The sequence below is a fragment of the Ranitomeya variabilis genome, chromosome 6, assembly GCF_051348905.1.
Source record: "Ranitomeya variabilis isolate aRanVar5 chromosome 6, aRanVar5.hap1, whole genome shotgun sequence".
In the NCBI taxonomy this organism is placed as follows: domain Eukaryota; kingdom Metazoa; phylum Chordata; class Amphibia; order Anura; family Dendrobatidae; genus Ranitomeya; species Ranitomeya variabilis.
The window spans coordinates 40,133,291-40,152,200 of record NC_135237.1 but is presented as its reverse complement, the minus strand read 5'-3'; the positions used below and the strand labels follow the sequence as shown (position 1 = coordinate 40,152,200).

The window sequence follows — 18,910 nt, the reverse complement described above, 5'->3', positions numbered from 1 at the left end:
TAGCAACCCAAGCGCCAGAAAAAACGCATCAACATCTGCCAAAGCCGGATCGCCTGACGCTAACGAGAAGGCCCAATCCTGAGGGTCGCCCCGTAAGAAAGAGATAACAATTTTTACTTGCTGAGCTGAGTCTCCAGACGAACGAGGTCTCAGAGATAGAAACAATTTACAATTATTCCTGAAATTTCTAAATTTAAATCGGTCTCCAGAGAACAATTCCGGAATAGGTATTTTAGGTTCTGACATAGGACTGCTAGTAACAAAATCTTGAATACTCTGCACACGAGCAGCAAGCTGATCCACACTAGTAATCAAGGTCTGGACATTCATGTCTGCAGCAAGGCTCCAGCCACTCTGAGATAAAGGGGAGGAAAGAAAGAAAAAAAAAAAAAAAAAAACCTCAGAATTTCCTTTCTTATAATCCCACTTCTGCAATGCATTAAATATTCACTTATGGCCTGGCATACTGTTATGACCCCAATGGCAGGGGGTCTCAAAGACAAATAGCGAAGTCTGCAAACATAAAACCCAGCTCATAGGGCAGTGGTAACTGGGCTGACCATATACCTGAACCTAGCACACAAATAACAGCAGCCGGGGAACGTACCTACGTTGATTCTAGACGTCTCGCGCCAGCCGGAGAACTAACTAACCCTAGCAGGGAAAAGAAAGACCTTTCTTGCCTCCAGAGGAAATACCCCAAAAAGTTGGATACAAGCCCCCAACAAATAATAACGGTGAGGTAAGAAGAAAAGACAAACGCAAGAAATGAACTAGGTTTTTAGCAAAGAGAGGCCCACTAACTAATAGCAGAATATAGGAAGATGACTTATATGGTCAGCAAAAACCCTCACAAAAACTCCACGCGGAATATTCAAGAACCCCCGAACCGTCTAACGGCACGGGGGGAGAACATCCGCCCCCTAGAGCTTCCAGCAGTATCAGGAATCACATTTAGTACAAGCTGGACAAAAATAAGAGCACAGTAAATAACCAAAAACAAGAAAGCAGGACTTAGCTTAATTTTGCAAAGAACCAGGACCAGCAGAAGGGAGCAAACAGAAGGATCTGATTACAACGATGCCAGGCACCAGACTGAAAATCCAGGAAGTTCAAATAGCGACACCCCTGGACTAACGAGGCCAGGTGGGTACCAAGCAAGGGAAGGAATATCAAAGTGTCATATCACTAGTGACCACAAGAGGGAGCCAAAAAGTCTAATTCACAACAGATAACACCTCTATATACAGTAGATAACACAGGATCCACCATCCACAATAGGAGATGTCACAGCTCACCTCCTCCTCCTGTACAATGACTGATAACACCTCTAAATACAGCAGATAACACAGGATCCACCATTCACAATAGGTGATGTCACAGCTCACCTCCTCCTCCTGTACAATGACTGATAAGTGATAACACCTCTATATACAGTAGATAACACAGGATCCACCATTCACTATTATTGTATGTACGGCTGCGGAGCACAATGATGTTTTTAGAAATATTGTTTGAAATTAGAATTGCAGAAATAATGCTTTATGTTACAGAGTGCGGAGGGTATATTAATGGAATCACCGGGACATTAAATTCTCCCAATTATCCCAATCTGTACCCTCACAATCGCGTCTGTGAATGGAGAATAACAGTGCCAGAGGGGAAACGTGTGACCCTGACAATTCACGACCTACAACTGCAAGACCACCAGAGCTGTACTAATGACTATGTGGCTGTAAGTCCTATGCAGAGGGTCTGGGGTATTTATGGGGTCTTTGTTAAGACTCCCTGATCTAACACATCATCAGACTGTTTTGATGTTGATACAGTGGATCTTTGGGTGCTGGCGACACCACGGCTACTTCTCTGTCCTTTTGGTTCCCCCGTATGTCACCATTGTGCTGTCAGTTAGTTCCAGTAATACTGCTGTTACTTTGTCTTCCGATCACAGGTGTACAATGGTTATCGCCATCAGTCACCTCTTTTGGCAAAACTTTGTGGTAACATCGCTCCAGACACGATAATCAGATCTTCAGGCAACACCATGAAAGTGTCATTTATCACAGATGGGTCCGTGTCCAGCGGAGGATTCCAGGCTACATTCACTTCATTGGAAGATGCTGGTAAATAACTAATAAGGGCTCAAGCACATGGCCGTATTTTCAATCCGAGTGCGATCTGACAAAACATCGGACCAATGCGAATTGCCATGTGTCTTGCTTGGACTCAGCTGGTCTGATTAAAAAAATCAAAGCACGCCCAAGATGGATCCAATAATTGGAGTCCACGCAAGTCAATAAGTCCTTGGAAACATCGGACTGCACTCTGATGGCATCTGAGTGCAGTTAGATTTTCACATGCTGATAGAATGGAAAAAATGGAGACATTTTTTTTTTCACATCTTCTCCTCATCTGAGGAAATCGTCTCAGACTATGGTCAGAATGTGACTAGTATACTCGTTCCCGATTCTCTCGGATAAGAGAAAATACGACAGACTTAGAGATGGTGTTACAGGTGGAGTGTTGTGCAGATGCACCAGATTTGTCACAGTGGCTATCGCTGGATGATAAATGTCGCTTATCTGTAGACTCGTTGTCGATCTGTAGGCCACGTCATGGTTGGCTTATTTTAAGAACAAGGTTTTTTGCACAAAAATGTGGGCACAATGTGGTGCACTGAAGTTACGCCCCATTGTCTAATAAGTCTCAAAAGAATAAAAAACCCAATCTGGCAGGAGGGATTTATGAGCAGTGCGAGAGTTTTTGTATTGTTGCAGTCCGTACTCGGACCATGATATACGGAGGTCGGATCTGATGGACAATCCCCAATAAATTGTCCCATTTTGACCATTGCTTCGCGCTTTAGTAGAAGTGGATACAGCTCGGTTATAGGTAACGCCAGACACATTTATCTTGCAGTTTGCGGTGGGTCACTCATGGACGCTCCTGGGGGAAACTTCACGTCTCCAGGATTTGATCGGGTGGCGAATTACGCAAAGAACCTGAACTGCGAATGGACAATTCACAATCCAAACGCCTATAACTCCACGACATTCATCGAGTTCAAGGCCCTGCAGCTGGAGCCGCACCAGGACTGCCAGAAGGACTTCATAGAAATCCGCCGGGATCACGCCGAAGGCGAGGTCGTCTCCCGAGTGTGCGGACGGACTAAGCCGTCTGTTCCCCTCGCTCTTCTGGCCGCCAGAATCTGGGTGCGTTTTGTAAGCAACGCGGAAGTGGAAGACCGCGGGTTTGCTGCTGATTATTCATTTACAGGTAAAGGTCACATTCCATGATATTTGTCATATTTGTTGTCGGACATGGCTAATAACATGCCGGTCCAATGAGCTGGACTTTTTCAAACAGGTTCCATCCATATATAGGGTTAGATTCCATCAGGGAAAACCAGATGAGATCCCTAGATCACATTTTGAAAGTAGAGATCTATCAGGCGCAAACTGACAACTTCTGCACTACCTTTCTGTCAACACCTCTAATGGTTAAAATTGCAAAGTGCTGGTAAAATCAAGCAACTTGCTAATTACACTTGTTAATAAAAGTCCTCTAGGTTCTCAAGAACAGGGGGATGTTACTGTTTAATGCTCATTATTTAGGTTACTGGCCTCTTCTGTAATCTAGCAGTGGTGGTTGAGCATGCGCAGTGCTTACAAGCTCTTTTCAGTGGAGCTTGTAAGTGCTGATCTAAAACTGGCTGGATTGATGCTGCAGAGGCGAAGCGTCCTCTACTTCCAGCATCAGCCATGCTGCCGGTACAAACTGTCAATGTTCAGGAGCACACCGCACACGTCAATCAGAGGAGCAGATCAGAGGCTCCCAGTTTACACGGCAGAGTCGTGTTCCATCTCCAGAGTCACTGCTGGGTAAGTTTCTCTGTTCTGTCCTCTAGTGATAATCTCCTGATAAGTGAGTGATTTTATAGAAACTACAGCAAGCGGCTCAGTCAGTGGCACATCGCTGGAATCAGAGTCTCTGCCCCTACATCATGCTGCTCTCAGATTAACTGGTAACAGTTTCTATCTAACGATTCCTTATAACAATAGTTTCTGTCCTGTTGTAGGTTGCGGCGGAGTACAGAGTGGGGCGTCCGGAGTTGTAGCTAGCCCCAACTTTCCTGAAGAATATCCAGCTCTTAGCCACTGTGCCTGGCTCTTGGAGGCCCCAGAAGGAGACATAATTACTGTGAGTCTTTTCTGAAAAATTCCAAAAAGTTCTGATCAAAACCTAAATGAGCAATAAGTGTAGAGTCACCGAGCCTGACCACTCCTAGAGGGGATATCCTACTGTATCTGACCTGAATTCATGTGAAGGCCTAAATCCTAAATCTGTTGGTATCCTGTGCACGGAATCCATACCCCAGAGACCATCGGAGCCGTATGGGATACAGTATAGGCCCATAGAGGTTTTTTTTTTGGGGGGGTGCCATAGACCTAGATAATATTGAGAACATTTTGGGAATGTTCCTAAATATCTCCATTACCTACCAATAACTGTTTGCTCTGCTGGTCATGCTAATGTCAGAACCATAACACAAAATGTAATAACAGTACCTCCATCCAAAAAAATGAACTAAATAAGTAAAAACTTCAAAAAGTTCCCCTGATCCTCTTACACGTTTTCTTCTCTAGCGACAATATTAGTGTAATGTCAACGGGTCATGGTGTGGATGTAAAAGGATATCACATGGTCTCCATTTCTAGCTTTCCTTTGCAAATTTCAACCTGGAGTATCATTCGGTCTGCCGGTGGGATTCAGTCACACTGGTGAACGGAGCGTCGGCCGGATCACCCGTTATAGGACAATACTGTGGCTCTACGTCTCCGGGAACAGTACAGTCCGGATCTAACAAGCTGTTAGTCATCTTCAACGCCGAGCGTTCAATGAATGGTGGAGGGTTTTATGCCAACTGGACGTCCGGCTCACTAGGTGAGTAACGCGTCCTTCTTACATGGCCCCTGCTTACCAACCGAAATGCAAACCAAGAACACATCATAAAGGGGTGACATCTGCTTTCAAAATGGGGCAAACATAACCGCCCCAGATCCCATTGTCTACACAACGGCCAAAGAGCTGATTTTCCCAACATCCGCCAAGACAAGGAGGCAAGCCATGGCTTTCTAGTCATGACATGGCCACCATTCTTATGTATAGCTGCCCTTGTAATATAAGAAGAGCTCAAATCTGCCAAAACAGGAGCCGTACACAGCCTCTACGACATCCCAAGTGGAGAACCCCCGATTTTATGATGTCCATACAATATGTGTCAATAGGGCATATGGACATAAATATTCCCTGGTCGCCCACCTATACAATCTCGGTAGTGTTCATCATTAATTTTTCTTGTATATTTCCAGGGTGCGGTGGCGACATCAGTGCAGACAGCGGCAATATTAAATCTCCAGGTTGGCCTCTAAATTTCCCCGTCAACAGCCGGTGCACATGGAACATCCGGACACAACAGAGCAGCCATTTTGAACTGGATTTCAATGAAAACTTCAATATTCCAAATAGCAGAGGACAATGTGAGAGAAGCTTTGTGAAGGTCAGTACAAATCAATTATGTTCCGTAATTCAGAGCTAAATTCAACATATTTTTTTTTTTTTAAAGTGAACGTCCAGCTTTTATGTCTGTATATTTTTGGATACAGCACTTAGCCGTCATTCATTTCTTGAATGGGTTGGCCGACCATAACGATATATCACCTATCAACTAGCCTAGTCAATACGTTGTAATTAGAGCGGTACTCCGAAGTCTCCCATTTGAATGGGGCATGAGTCCCGCGTGCTCACCCCTTCTCGATTCATTGTCTATGGAACTGACAGATTCTGTTATCTCCATCAGTCCCGTACACAGTGGGACCCATGATAATTGAAAGCCCTCTAGGAGATTTTGCATTGGGGTCCACGAACTTCATCTTACGCCATTGTCTAGAAGCTAATATGTCTATGTCACCTATGCCGATGGTCGGTAGGAACTCACGTAAACCTCTAGTGTATAATTGAGGACTCTTCAGCCTCAGTGTCTCTTATAAAGCAGAGATATTTCCTTCAAATAAGTCAGAGCCGTGGTATAGATCTTAGTATCTTACCCCGAAGATCCAAAGAGTTTACAATTTCTCTCTGTGACCTTCGTCAGGTATGGAGCGGTGTTGAAGAGTCAGACGAGGCCCTGTTGTTAACAGCCTGTGGAAATACCGTGCCCAGTCCTATCATTTCTCCTGGCAATACCATAAAGTTGACCTTCCAATCCCAAGATGAGCCAGGGAACGGCTTCATGACCAGCTTCAACAGTAGTAAGTAACAATCCCAAGTGGTCCATAAACGAGGCCAGAAGGGCATTTTAACCCCAAACTGCAAACATCTCTGTATGTATTATACAATAGGGGTAGGCTTTGTTCATTTTCTATGATTCATTGATTCAAAATGTTATGGTTCTCTCTCAAGCCAATACTAAGATCTGGATCTTCACGCTGACTTGTGTGCGTGTTTTACGTGTGCTTTTGTCAGAGGATCACAGAGATCAGAGGTAATGAAAAGCAGAAACATGAGAACGAGCGTCATAAATAGCTAATACGAGAATAATAACACAGTCCCATCGCTGAGCCGAGCACATGCCAGCAAGATGTTGGGAAATGATGACCATCTGTGTTTAAAAAACTGCTCACACTGAAAAAAAGTAAAGAATAACTATTTATAGGGCTGCTTTACCCTAGAAATTAGTGATATATCATTAGAATATGCCAATAATAACCATTTGGTGGGAATCTGACCTATGTTACAACAATTAGACCCCTCCTTGATTTTAGTTCTTTCTGCCATCAGTTTATTAGATCCTTTTTGTACAGAGAAGTCCAACTCCTTGTGATATTAATGATTTTCTTTTGCAGGGTGCGGTGCAAACTTCACAAGGTTGAGCGGTCGGATTGTTTCTTTGAATTATCCTAATAAATACGAGAACAATGTAAACTGCAATTATACCATCCACGCTGACGACGGCATGTTCATCGCCCTCACCTTCCTTACCTTCGAAGTGGAGGGTGAGTGTTTGCACATCAAATCCACGGAGATTATCTAGTGAAATCCTCATTTATTGCATTTATACACAGAGCTGTAGAGTCGTAGAGTTGGTAAAAGTATTCCAAATCCATCTCCGGCTTCAAAATAAAAATATGAAATATCGCTGTATGTACATTATATGGAGAAAAGTATTGGACGCATGTCTTAATAAATAAACTCAGGTTTTCATTCAGCTCCATTGCCCCGGAGTATAAATTCGGCCCCTCACCCCTTGGTGTATAACATCTGGGCTTATTGCCCCGGTGTATAACAACTGGCCCTATTGCCCCCAGTGTATAACATCTGGCCCTTTTACCCCTAGTATATAACATCTGGCCCTATTGCCCCCGGTGTATAACATCTGTCCCTATTGCCCCCGGTGTATAACATCTGGCCCTATTGCCCCTGGTGTTTAATATCTGTCCCTTTTGCCCCCAGTGTATAACATCTGGCCCTATTGACCCCAGTGTATAACATCTGGCCCTTTTGCCCCCAGTGTATAACATCTGGCCCTTTTGCCCCCAGTGTATAACATCTGGCCCTTTTGCCCCCAGTGTATAACATCTGGCCCTTTTGCCCCCAGTGTATAACATCTGGCCCTTTTGCCCCCAGTGTATAACATCTGGCCCTATTGACCCCGGTGTATAATATCTGGCCCTATTGCTCCTGGTGTATAATATCTGTCCCTTTTGCCCCCAGTGTATAACATCTGGCCCTATTGACCCCGGTGTATAATATCTGACCCTATTGCCCCCAGTATATAACATCCGGCCCCCCGCCATGTCGTCTGCCTTTACTAACATGTGACAGACCGGCCGGTGGTGCAGAGCTCACTGATACCAGAGCGGTCCTGTAATAACAGCCACCAGTGTAACATGCCGTTCATGACATTTCTTTCTCCTGAATCTTCCCCATCACCTGTGAGTGACATTATTGAGAGGTGGAAAGAACTCAGCCACGAAGTGGAGACCCCATAACATTACAGACCAAGTGCTGAGGAGTAGACGGCAGAAAAGTCACCAACGCTCTGCTGATTCCATAACTGCAGAGTCCAGACCTCCTCTGGTGTTAACATCAGCACAAACACTGCGCCCCCGCCGGGAGCTTCATGCCTGAGCAGCTGCATGCAGCCGTACATTACCAAGCACAATACCAAGCTTCGGATGAAGTGGTGTAAGGCCCGCACCACTGGACTCCGCAGCAGTGGAATGTGATGGATTATATGTCTCTATTTGGCATCTGATGGAAGAGTCTGGGTTTAGCGAATGCCAGGAGGGCTTTACCCAACTGACTGCATTGTGCCCACTGTAAAGTTAGGTGTTAAGGGCTCACCTGGACTTGTTATGTTGAAGATCAGGGTGAACAGCAAGAACTGGAGGCATTGATGCAGCAGAACTGGACAAATGGACAGCATGTGAAACAACGAGGACCAGTAGATCTGAATATACAGGACGGCACGTGGATCAGCAGAGCTGAAAGTAATAAATGCAGTAGGGCAAAGAGTGCGGACAGCACCTAGGATCAGAAGAGATATTTAACACGCAGGCACCTCACAGCAGCAACGCGCAATTCACCCATATTGAGCGAAGTCGCACACGTCTAGTTGGCATGTGACCAGAAGTATCATATAGTGCGAGGCCGCACACATCTAATTGGAATATGGCCAGAAGTGTTATATTGAGCAAGCAAACACACATCTAGTTGGAATGTGACCAGAAGTGTTATATTGAGCGAGGCCGCACACATCTAGTTGGAATGTGACCAGAAGTGTTATATTGAGCGAGGCCGCACACGTCTAGTTGGATTGTGGGCAGAAGTGTTATATTGAGCGAGGCCGCACACATCTAGTTGTAATGTGGCTAGAAGTGTTATATTGAGCAAGGCCACACACATCTAGTTGTAATGTGGCTAGAAGTGTTATATTGAACAAGGCCACACACATCTAGTTGTAATGTGGCTAGAAGTGTTATATTGAGCAAGGCCACACACATCTAGTTGTAATGTGGCTAGAAGTGTTATATTGAACAAGGCCACACACATCTAGTTGTAATGTGGCTAGAAGTGTTATATTGAGCAAGGCCACACACATCTAGTTGGAATGTGGCCAGAAGTGTGCATATTGCATACTACATGACTACATAGAGTTACTGCAGACTTTTCTTGAAAAACATGGACAACCCATTTAAGCTATTCCCTATTTAATGCTAAATATCAAATTAAAAGACATAAAGCCTATTATACAGGAACAAAGGCTGTCCCCAGAAATTTCATAGAATTTGGGAAAGGTGGTGCTAGCCCCAGCACCTAGCCCCTGGTGCTGTGATTTCCTCAACCGCGAGATATAATCCCTAAGGCTTTTTTGTTTCAGTGTATGAACGTGATGCTTTATGTGGACTCAGGAATATTTGCTTACTATAACCTGAAATATTGCATAATCAGAACCTTAATACAGAACTTCTTGGTTGATGGTGCAATGCTGCTGAGAATACGTTATGTTTAATGTTTTATTTTACTTGTTTGTTTTGTCATTGAAAGTACTGTATGATTTTATTATTGATATTGTGGGTGATGATTTGATGGATTACTCTGATTTTACACTGCAATGTCACATGCCTGTTATATGATTATCATAAAGTGCCCAAAAATTACATATTTTTTAGGCATATAGACATATTTGTCTACATAGCGGAAGTGTTCACACAGTGCTAAACTGTGCCAGTATAGAGCCCCATAGTGGTGTATATACCAGTGCAAAACAGTCATACACAAGATGGGCCGAATGGTGCTTCGCCTGATCGTTTGGCTGGCAGCCATCTCAGCCAACACTCCCATGCAGAGGTCTGCTCGTTTGGCCAGGCGGTGGCCAAACATGTGTAATCTCTGTAAGATCTGCCCTGAGGCTGGCCAGGATCGCCAAAGCACATTGTTAAATCTCGATCCTGGCCAGCTCCAGTGCTTGTGCAATGCAAATCCTGCCAGCAGCGCAACGACGCTCACTCAGGCAGAGGTGCCCGGTCTCACAGCAAGCAGGAGGCGGGGGAGCCGTGTGCTCCAGAAGATTGGAATAACCCTGTAACTGTGTCATCTCTTCTTTACAGACAGTACATCCTGTGATAGGGATGGAGTGAAAATATTCAGAGGAACGTCCACTTCTGGAAGCGCCTTGGCGACGCTGTGCGGAGACACCCTGCCTCCACCGGTCAGCAGTAGAGGAGCAATGTCCATTAATTTCTATACAAATGCTAACGTAACTATGCACGGATTTATGGCGACCTACAGAATGTACCGTGAGTAACTCCAGTCAGTGTATGACTAACCAGCATCACTTTTTCGGTCCTGAGACTGAAACCATCAAAGAGAACTTGTTGACATGTTTTTCCATATGGATGTAGTGGTATGGCTGGGAAGGCGGTTGTCCTCGCTAAAAAAGTGATATTTTTTTTGCAGAGATCTGCTGTGCCAGTCATGAATAATCCTGTGTAAAAACCATATGCAAATCAGGTGGGAGTGCATTGGGGGCGTGCCAATGTCACTTGTACCACAGTGACACGCCCCCAGTGCACTCTTGGCCTGTTTTACATATGGCTTCTACATTAGATTTCTCAAGGAGACAAGCACCTACACCGCTATACCACTTCCATACATAACATGTGCTCTTTTATGATCAACTCTATGCTTATTTCATTTTTATTTTTTTTTATTTTATTTTTTTTTTAATATATCTATTGTTGTTTTTGTTTTCATGTGTTATCTTTTCTTGTCTTTGGCGATCCTTACCTATAACGTGCCCATTATTACTGTGCTTCAGCTTGCGGAGGAACATATAACGGAACTTCTGGCGTGTTACGGAGCCCGATGCACTCGATCACTAACTACCACAACGACATGAACTGCTCCTATCTCATCACCGTAGAAGAAGACAAGATCATTGAAATGAAGTAGGATGAGATTTTTTTTTACAAAATTTTTCACAAAACCAGATCCTTTAAGATTCTGCCCAGTTCCTCCGCCATCGACCTCCGTGGATCCCGATCTCTCCAGTGTTATGATCTTGATACAATGAAGTGTCATCCATAATCTCCGACCGTGGTGGCAGAATAGTCCTGGCCACGGAGCTGGTGTCATGTCTGTGACTGTAACACTGCGGCATCGAGGATCCAAGGAGGCCGACAGTAGAGAAACTTGGTGGAGGTACTGTATGTAGGTACTATTGTGGGGTTTTAGATTGTACGAGGACTCCTCTAACCTTATATATCTGTATATTATAGATCTAATTATGCTCGTTCACAGATTCAATGAGTTTGATGTGCAGGAGTCAAGTTCCTGTTCATATGACTATGTTTCGGTCTATGATGGATCGAACATCTACGGCACACATCTCGGCAAGTTCTGCGGGAAAGTTCTACCTCCTGTTGTAAGAAGCTTAAGCAATAACCTATTCCTGGTGTTCTTCACCGATCTTCATGATGGTGGTCGTGGCTGGAGAGCATCCTATAGACAGACATTAGGTACGTAGACAGTTATGTCCTACGACACACAGGTGGTTTGGGCACCACTAGACCTCATGGCCCCATCTCTGTCCTCCACTCCTTGCCAATATGGCCTTAGACAATGGTGCTCACTCTTTTGGACCCAGCTATCCAAGAGGAAGGTCATCAGGTCCTATATCTGCCCAAGGTACAATATAGATTTGCAAGGTTTGGACAGCCATCTCCCAACACAGGACCATAGTTCCCCATAGAGGTACTGCCACCTTGCAGCAATGTACACAATGCCACCGGGCCGTTTCTTGGAGTTCAGTTTAGCCTTATATTACTTTATACATTTCTGAAATTCAGGACAGCACAACAGTCCCAAATCGATTATAAGGACAAGGGTCTCCCATACTTTACATACACAAGCAGGGGGTCTGTGCAAAGATGAGGATTTCCTGCACAGTGTATATTGTCCAAACCTTAAAAGGTTTTTACCATCATATGATATTTATGACCAGTCTTTGGAAGAGTTTTCAGTTCCTTGAAGCATTTTTTTTTTCCGAAAGCATTTTTTTTCCGCAGCTCTTTTGATTGGATGTTGATTTGTTTGGAGAGGAATCCATTAGTAGACCCTTCAGAGAAATGAGGGGCACTTTTCTTTTTTTTTTTTTTTTCCACTGGACGAATTCTAAAAACACTGAAAAGGCTGAACTTATAAGCAGTAGTTTTACAATAAAAATTAAATAGGAGTCTTTAACCCATTACTTGCCAAATTAGTAATTTTCATTTTACGGATTTTTCAGAAAAGGGCGTCCCAATATTCAATTAAAAATGACATTCATTTTACAAACACAACACAAAAAATTGGACTTAATTATAAAAATTATAAAATCTTAGTTGCTAGAAGCAAAAGATTAGGCGTCCCAAAAAAAGGATAATGGGTTAATCAGTTTTTTGAGCGATTTTGCAGGCATTTTTGTAGTGGACCCCCTTAAAAAAAAAAAAAAACAAACTTACATGCACGTTTTATCTATCATTCTGTAAAATAATAATCACACATGATCAGTTTCTTAGGAAAATCTGATGGTCTTGTCCCGGCTGCTGCCAATCACCTCTGCACAACAATGCCCTATAGTGTAGTAGTTTGAATGTTTTGTTGCATTGCAGTGCCCCCTGCTGGACGAATGCAATAATGACCCCCCCCAGGGGTATGTAGTTGGGTTACAGGATTTTATTTTGCGTATTACAGTTTAGTATAGATAATTTTTCATGGGAATCGAAACTTTTTTTTTCTTTATTCAATTATCCTTCAGGCATCACAAAGTTATGAATTCACACGTCTCCTACCCAAGAAAATAGAAAAAAAGTGAACCTCAAAATGGTATAAATAAAAATAGTGGTGGCTCTTAGAAGTAGGGGTGGACAAAGCAATGGCGCATAAATGAAAAGTGACCTGTCAGGAAGTATTTACTTTCACAAAACTTTTTAGGATCCGCCTGAAGTCACTTCTATGCTATGATCGATCCATCGCAGATTCTTTTTTAAGAATTTCAATGTGTCTTTTGTTTCCTCAGGACCTGGACAAGGATGTGGAGGATACCTGGCTAATGCCACCGGACGATTTGGCTCTCCGGACTCGAACGGCGATGGGAAATATGACAGCGCCCTGCACTGCGTCTGGAACATTGTCGCCCCCGTTAACAAGCAGATAACCCTGACGTTCAGCTCATTCTTTTTGGAGGCTCAGGTCTCGACAACATGCAGATATGATTTTGTCAAAGTAAGAACAGAAGACATTGTGTAATGTTAGTTCTGACTTAAGAAAGTCCTAGATACAGAACATCCAAAACTAAACTAACTTTTTTGGTCATGGGGCTTCATCAAAGGTTGCGGGACATGAAGGGATATTCCCATCTCCAAGATCCAATCCCAATATGTAGTAGGTGTAATAATATTAATATTAGCAAATACCTTCAATTAGAAATTTAGTATAGTTTTTCTGATTCACTGTGCCTCTTTCTTCGTATACAGGCATCGCAGGACCTTAGGTATCCATGGTTACGACCACTGATATAGTGACAGTTAGTTGCTAGTGGCCACAACCATGGATACCTAAGGTCCAGCAATGCTTGCACATGAGGAAAGAGACATAGCGAATCAGAAGGACTATACTACATTTCTAATTGGAAGTATTTGCTAATAATATTATTAGTACGCCTACTACATTTTGGGAAAGCATCTTGGAGATGGGAATACTCCTTTAAGAAGTTTTTCTGAGCCCATAAGCATTTTACTTTACTTCCGATGATAAATTCTGAGAGAGACATTATTATTATTATTATTTATTGTTATAGCGCCATTTATTCCATGGCGCTTTACAAGTGAGGAGGGGTATACATAATAAAAACAAGTACAATAATCTTGAACAATACAAGTCATAACTGGTACAGGAGGAGAGAGGACCCTGCCCGCGAGGGCTCACAATCTACAAGGGATGGGTGAGAATACAGTAGGTGAGGATAGAGCTGGTCATGCAGCGGTTTGGTCGATCGGTGGTTACTGCAGATTGTAGGCTTGTCGGAAGAGGTGGGTCTTCAGATTCTTTTTGAAGGTTTCGATGGTGGGCGAGAGTCTGATGTGTTGTGGTAGAGGGTTCCAGAGTAGGGGTGATACGCGAGAGAAATCTTGTATACGATTGTGGGAAGAGGAGATAAGAGGGGAGTAGAGAAGGAGATCTTGTGAGGATCGGAGGTTGCGTGTAGGAAAGTACCGGGAGATGAGGTCACAGATGTAAGGAGGAGACAGGTTGTGGATGGCTTTGTACGTCATGGTTAGGGTTTTGTACTGGAGTCTCTGGGCAATGGGGAGCCAGTGAAGGGATTGATAGAGGGGAGAGGCCGGAGAATAGCGGGGGGACAGGTGGATTAGTCGGGCAGCAGAGTTTAGAATAGATTGGAGGGGTGCGAGAGTGTTTGAGGGGAGGCCACAGAGCAGGAGGTTGCAGTAGTCAAGACGAGAGATGATGAGGGCATGGACTAGGGTTTTTGCAGATTCTTGGTTGAGGAATGAACGGATTCGTGCAATATTTTTGAGTTGAAGTCGGCAGGAAGTGGAAAGGGCTTGGATATGTGGTTTGAAGGAGAGATCAGCGTCAAGGATAACCCCGAGGCAGCGAGCTTGTGGGACTGGGGAGAGTGGGCAGCCATTTACTGTAATGGATAGGTTCGTTGGGGGGGTCACGTGAGATGGGGGAAAGATGATGAATTCTGTTTTGTCCATGTTAAGTTTCAGAAATTTAGCGGAGAAGAAGGATGAAATAGTGGACAGACATTGAGGGATTCTGGTTAGTAGGGAGGTGATATCTGGTCCAGAGATGTAGATCTGTGTGTCATCAGCATAGAGGTGATACTGAAAGCCATGAGATTCTATGAGCTGTCCCAGGCCAAAGGTGTAAATGGAGAAGAGCAGGGGCCCAAGGACTGAACCTTGTGGGACTCCGACAGAGAGGGGGCGAGGTGAGGAGGTGGTGTGTGAGTGGGAGACGCTGAATGTCCGGTCTGTTAGGTATGATGAGATCCAGGATAGGGCCAAGTCTGTGATGCCAAGGGATGAGAGGGTCTGTAATAATAGGGAATGGTCCACTGTGTGAAAGGCAGCCGACAGGTCGAGGAGGAGGAGAACAGAGTAGTGTCGCTTGCTCTTGGCGGTTAAAAGGTCAGTGGTGACCTTAGTTAGGGCAGTTTCAGTGGAATGGTGTGGCCGGAAGCCAGATTGTAAGCGGTCAAAGAGGGAGCAAGAAGAGAGATGGGAGGACAGTTCAAGGTAGACGTGTTGTTCCAGTAGTTTTGAGGCATAGGGGAGAAGTGATATAGGGCGATAGCTAGATACAGAGGATGGGTCAAGAGAGGGCTTTTTGAGGATAGGTGTGATGGAGGCATGTTTAAAGCTTGAGGGGAAAACACCATTTGTTAGTGATAGGTTGAAGAGATGGGTTAGGGTTGGGATGAAGATTGTGGTGAGGTTTGGGATGAGGTGGGTTGGGAGCGGGTCAAGTGCACAGGTGGTGAGATGCGATCTTGAGAGTAGAGTGGCGAGTTGATCTTCTGTAATGCTGGAGTAGTTGGTTTTGGAGGTGGAGGGTAGGGAAGTTGGGAGGAAGGGCTCTGGGGCTTGTTGACCAAAACTGTCTCTGATGTTATCAATCTTCTGCTTGAAGAATGAGGCAAAGTCTTCAGCAGAGATAAGTGAGGAGGGAGGAGGTGCTGGGGGACGGAGGAGAGAATTGAAGGTGTTGAATAACTGTTTAGGGTTGTGAGACAGGGAGGATATGAGAGATGAGAAGTAGGTTTGTTTAGCTGTGGCGAGTGCGGTCTTGAAAGTAGTGAGGGACTGTTTGAATGCGATTAAGTGGTCGTTGGAGTGGGATCTTTTCCATCTGCGCTCAGCAGCCCTGGAAGCTCGCCTCAGTTCTTTGGTCAGGCTGGTGTGCCAGGGCTGTCTGTTGATTTTGCGAGCTTTGGTATGTGTAAGTGGGGCAGCAGATTCCAAAGCTACAGCTATTGTGGTGTTATATAGAGCGGCAGCGTCATCCGCATTGTGTATGGAAATTATGTCTGTGAGAGGGAGGAGGGATTCAGAGAATGAATGTAGGTCAAGATGTTTAAGATTTCTGCGAGGGTGTGAAAGTTTGTGGGGTGGGGACTCTAGACATGGAGTGGAGAGAGATGAGAATGTGAGAAGGTTGTGGTCAGAGAGAGGAAGAGGCGAGTTAGAGAGGTTAGATAGGGAGCAGAGGCGGGTGAAGATGAGGTCCAGTGTGTGACCATCTTTGTGAGTGGCTGCAGAAGACCATTGAGTGAGGCCGAAGGAGGAAGAGAGAGATAGAAGTTTAGTGGCAGCTGAGAGGGAAGTGTCAATGGGTATGTTGAAATCGCCCATGATGATAGTGGGGATGTCCGCAGAAAGGAAATGAAGTAGCCAGGTGGTGAAGTGGTCAAAGAAGGTGGTGGCTGGCCCTGGGGGGCGGTAAATGACAGCCAGTTGGAGGTTGGAGGGGGAGTAGATGCGCACAGAGTGCACCTCAAAGGAAGGGAGGGTAACAGAGGGTGGCAGTGGGATTGGGGTGAAGGAGCAGTTATCTGACAGGAGAAAACCAACTCCTCCACCATGCTTGCTGCTGGGGCGGGGTGTGTGAGAAAGGTGGAAGCCACCGTAAGAGAGTGCAGCAGGGGAGGCCGTGTCAGAAGGGGTGAGCCAGGTTTCGGTGATGGCGAGGAAGGAAAGTTTGGTAGTAACAAAAAGATCATGGATGTAGGAAAGCTTGTTACAGACAGAGCGAGCGTTCCACAGAGCTCCTGTTAGTGGGACTGGGGAAGCGGGGGCTGGGCTTATGGGTATAAGGTTAGAGAGGTTACGGAAGTTTGTGATGGAGCGTGGATGGGAGGTAGAAATGACTGTGGGAATATGGTGAGGAGGACCAGGATTTGGAGAGATATCACCAGCAGTGAGAAGGAGCAGAGATAGTGTTAGCAGGTGGGAGCAGGAGAGAGCGTGAGGGGGCTGCCTGTGCTTTGAGACAGAGGATTGTATGTTAAGGAACAGTTCTGAGGAGGAGGTGAGATGGATGGGGAGGATTGAAGAGGAGATGAACAGTTCCTTACTTGGTGTGGGGATTGGGGGAGGTTGCAGAAAGTGAAAGATTATAGGGGTAAAAGTGACAACAAACAGAAACATTGTTTACAGTGACTGGCCAGTTACCTTCAGTTCCCTTCAGGTTCAATTCAGGTTTTAATTCTAATGTAATCCACACTTTTAGAACACACTTCTAGAAATCACACTGCAGACATTCTATAGACACTGAAAAATATGGCAGCATTTAAAGGGATCTTTCATGATTAAGGTACTGATGAACTAACCTGGGGATAGTGGAATAGATACACTGTCATGACACAGCTGTCGGGTGACCCAGGACCAGGGGCTCCTTACCTGTCCCTAACACTAGGGGGCGCCCAAGCACGCCCTGCTCCCCAGAATACTTCAGATGGTGAAGATGCCGGGGCCTCTGCCCTTGCCTTATCTCCTGAGTGAGCCCTCCGTCTGTTCTCTTCCCCACCCAGGGAAGAGGGGTGCTACTGTGCACTGCAGAACAACAACCCGACAAAAAAGGCAACACAACCAAACACAACACAAAACTCCAGGCATACAAATATTCACTCACATGTAACAGAGGAATGCACCGGGGTGTGAAGGTAGGGGAATAAACCTGAACAGAAAAGGATAAGGAATTACCATGTATACAAACCAAGCAACAGTCACTAATAACTCCTCCAACTCTCCTTCTCATACGAAATCCTCTCCCTCCGTTAGACATGCAGCAAATGCTAGCTCTGACAAGGATTAGTATCAGAGCCCACATTGTAAAGGGAAAGGAGTGGCTAACAAAGCTCAGCTGTGAGAACAGGGATTTCCAACATGGCCGATTAACCCCTGTTCTGCCAGAAGGAATAAACACATTTAAAATGAAGTGCTTCTTGTCAGCGTCGGAGTAGGAGCAATCAAACGCTGTGGTCTTTTGGCTCCACACTGTTGAGGTAACCCCGTGACATACACAGCTCTTGAAGAAAAAGATATGGGTGCTCAAGAAGGGTTTCACCCTACGTATATGAGGAAATTATACGATACTTGGCACTCCAAAATATGTAGCGGAATTTTTATTAGTTAATCCAAGCAATAAGTCAGTGACGTTTCCTCTTTAAGAGATGGGTCTTCATCAAACATGGATTGCAGCAGTAACGTGGAGATGTCCTCAGGTGACAGCGCTGCGGCGTTGGAAACTTAATTGCCTAGTAATCTGTGTTTGACGAAGGCCCATGTCTTATGGATGAAACGTCACTGCCTTGTTATTTGGATTATGTAATAAAAATTCCACTACACAGTTTAGAGTTTCAAGTATCTTATAATTTTCTCTTATCCTGATGATAGGTCGTCAATATCAGATAGGTGGGAATCCGACACCTGGCAACCCCACTGATCAGCTGTTTTTGGCTCCAGGAGCTACCGGATGTAGGTGGTGGATGGAACCGGAACAGCACAGATCCATACACTGTGTACTGGTTGGTATTGCCGCTCAGCTACTGTTCACATCAATAAGAACTGAGAACAACCAATACACATGTATGGAGCGGTGTTGTTCATTATTTATGGAGTTGATAATTGCTGATCGATGGGATGGCGGGTGTCAGTCCCCAACCAAATATCATTATATTTAGCTTGGAAAATCCCTTTAGAGGGAACCTATCATAAACTGTCCTGTTTATAAGTAGCATATTATAAATCAAAATGTGCGGCATAGACTTAAATCT

General features: G+C 44.7%; 1 protein-coding gene across 1 annotated transcript in view; it reads left to right on the top strand.

The window, feature by feature from the left end:
* The window catches only part of CUBN (cubilin), a 247,056-nt gene that overhangs the window by 215,620 nt on the left and 12,526 nt on the right, over positions 1 to 18,910 (top strand). The window contains exons 48-59 of the mRNA XM_077268299.1: positions 1,554 to 1,735; positions 1,952 to 2,123; positions 2,920 to 3,276; positions 4,079 to 4,200; positions 4,719 to 4,944; positions 5,373 to 5,560; positions 6,155 to 6,311; positions 6,906 to 7,055; positions 10,173 to 10,361; positions 10,883 to 11,012; positions 11,365 to 11,582; positions 13,124 to 13,329. Coding sequence (XP_077124414.1) covers positions 1,554 to 1,735; positions 1,952 to 2,123; positions 2,920 to 3,276; positions 4,079 to 4,200; positions 4,719 to 4,944; positions 5,373 to 5,560; positions 6,155 to 6,311; positions 6,906 to 7,055; positions 10,173 to 10,361; positions 10,883 to 11,012; positions 11,365 to 11,582; positions 13,124 to 13,329 — 2,297 coding nt within the window. The remainder of the gene's footprint in view (positions 1 to 1,553; positions 1,736 to 1,951; positions 2,124 to 2,919; positions 3,277 to 4,078; positions 4,201 to 4,718; positions 4,945 to 5,372; positions 5,561 to 6,154; positions 6,312 to 6,905; positions 7,056 to 10,172; positions 10,362 to 10,882; positions 11,013 to 11,364; positions 11,583 to 13,123; positions 13,330 to 18,910) is intronic.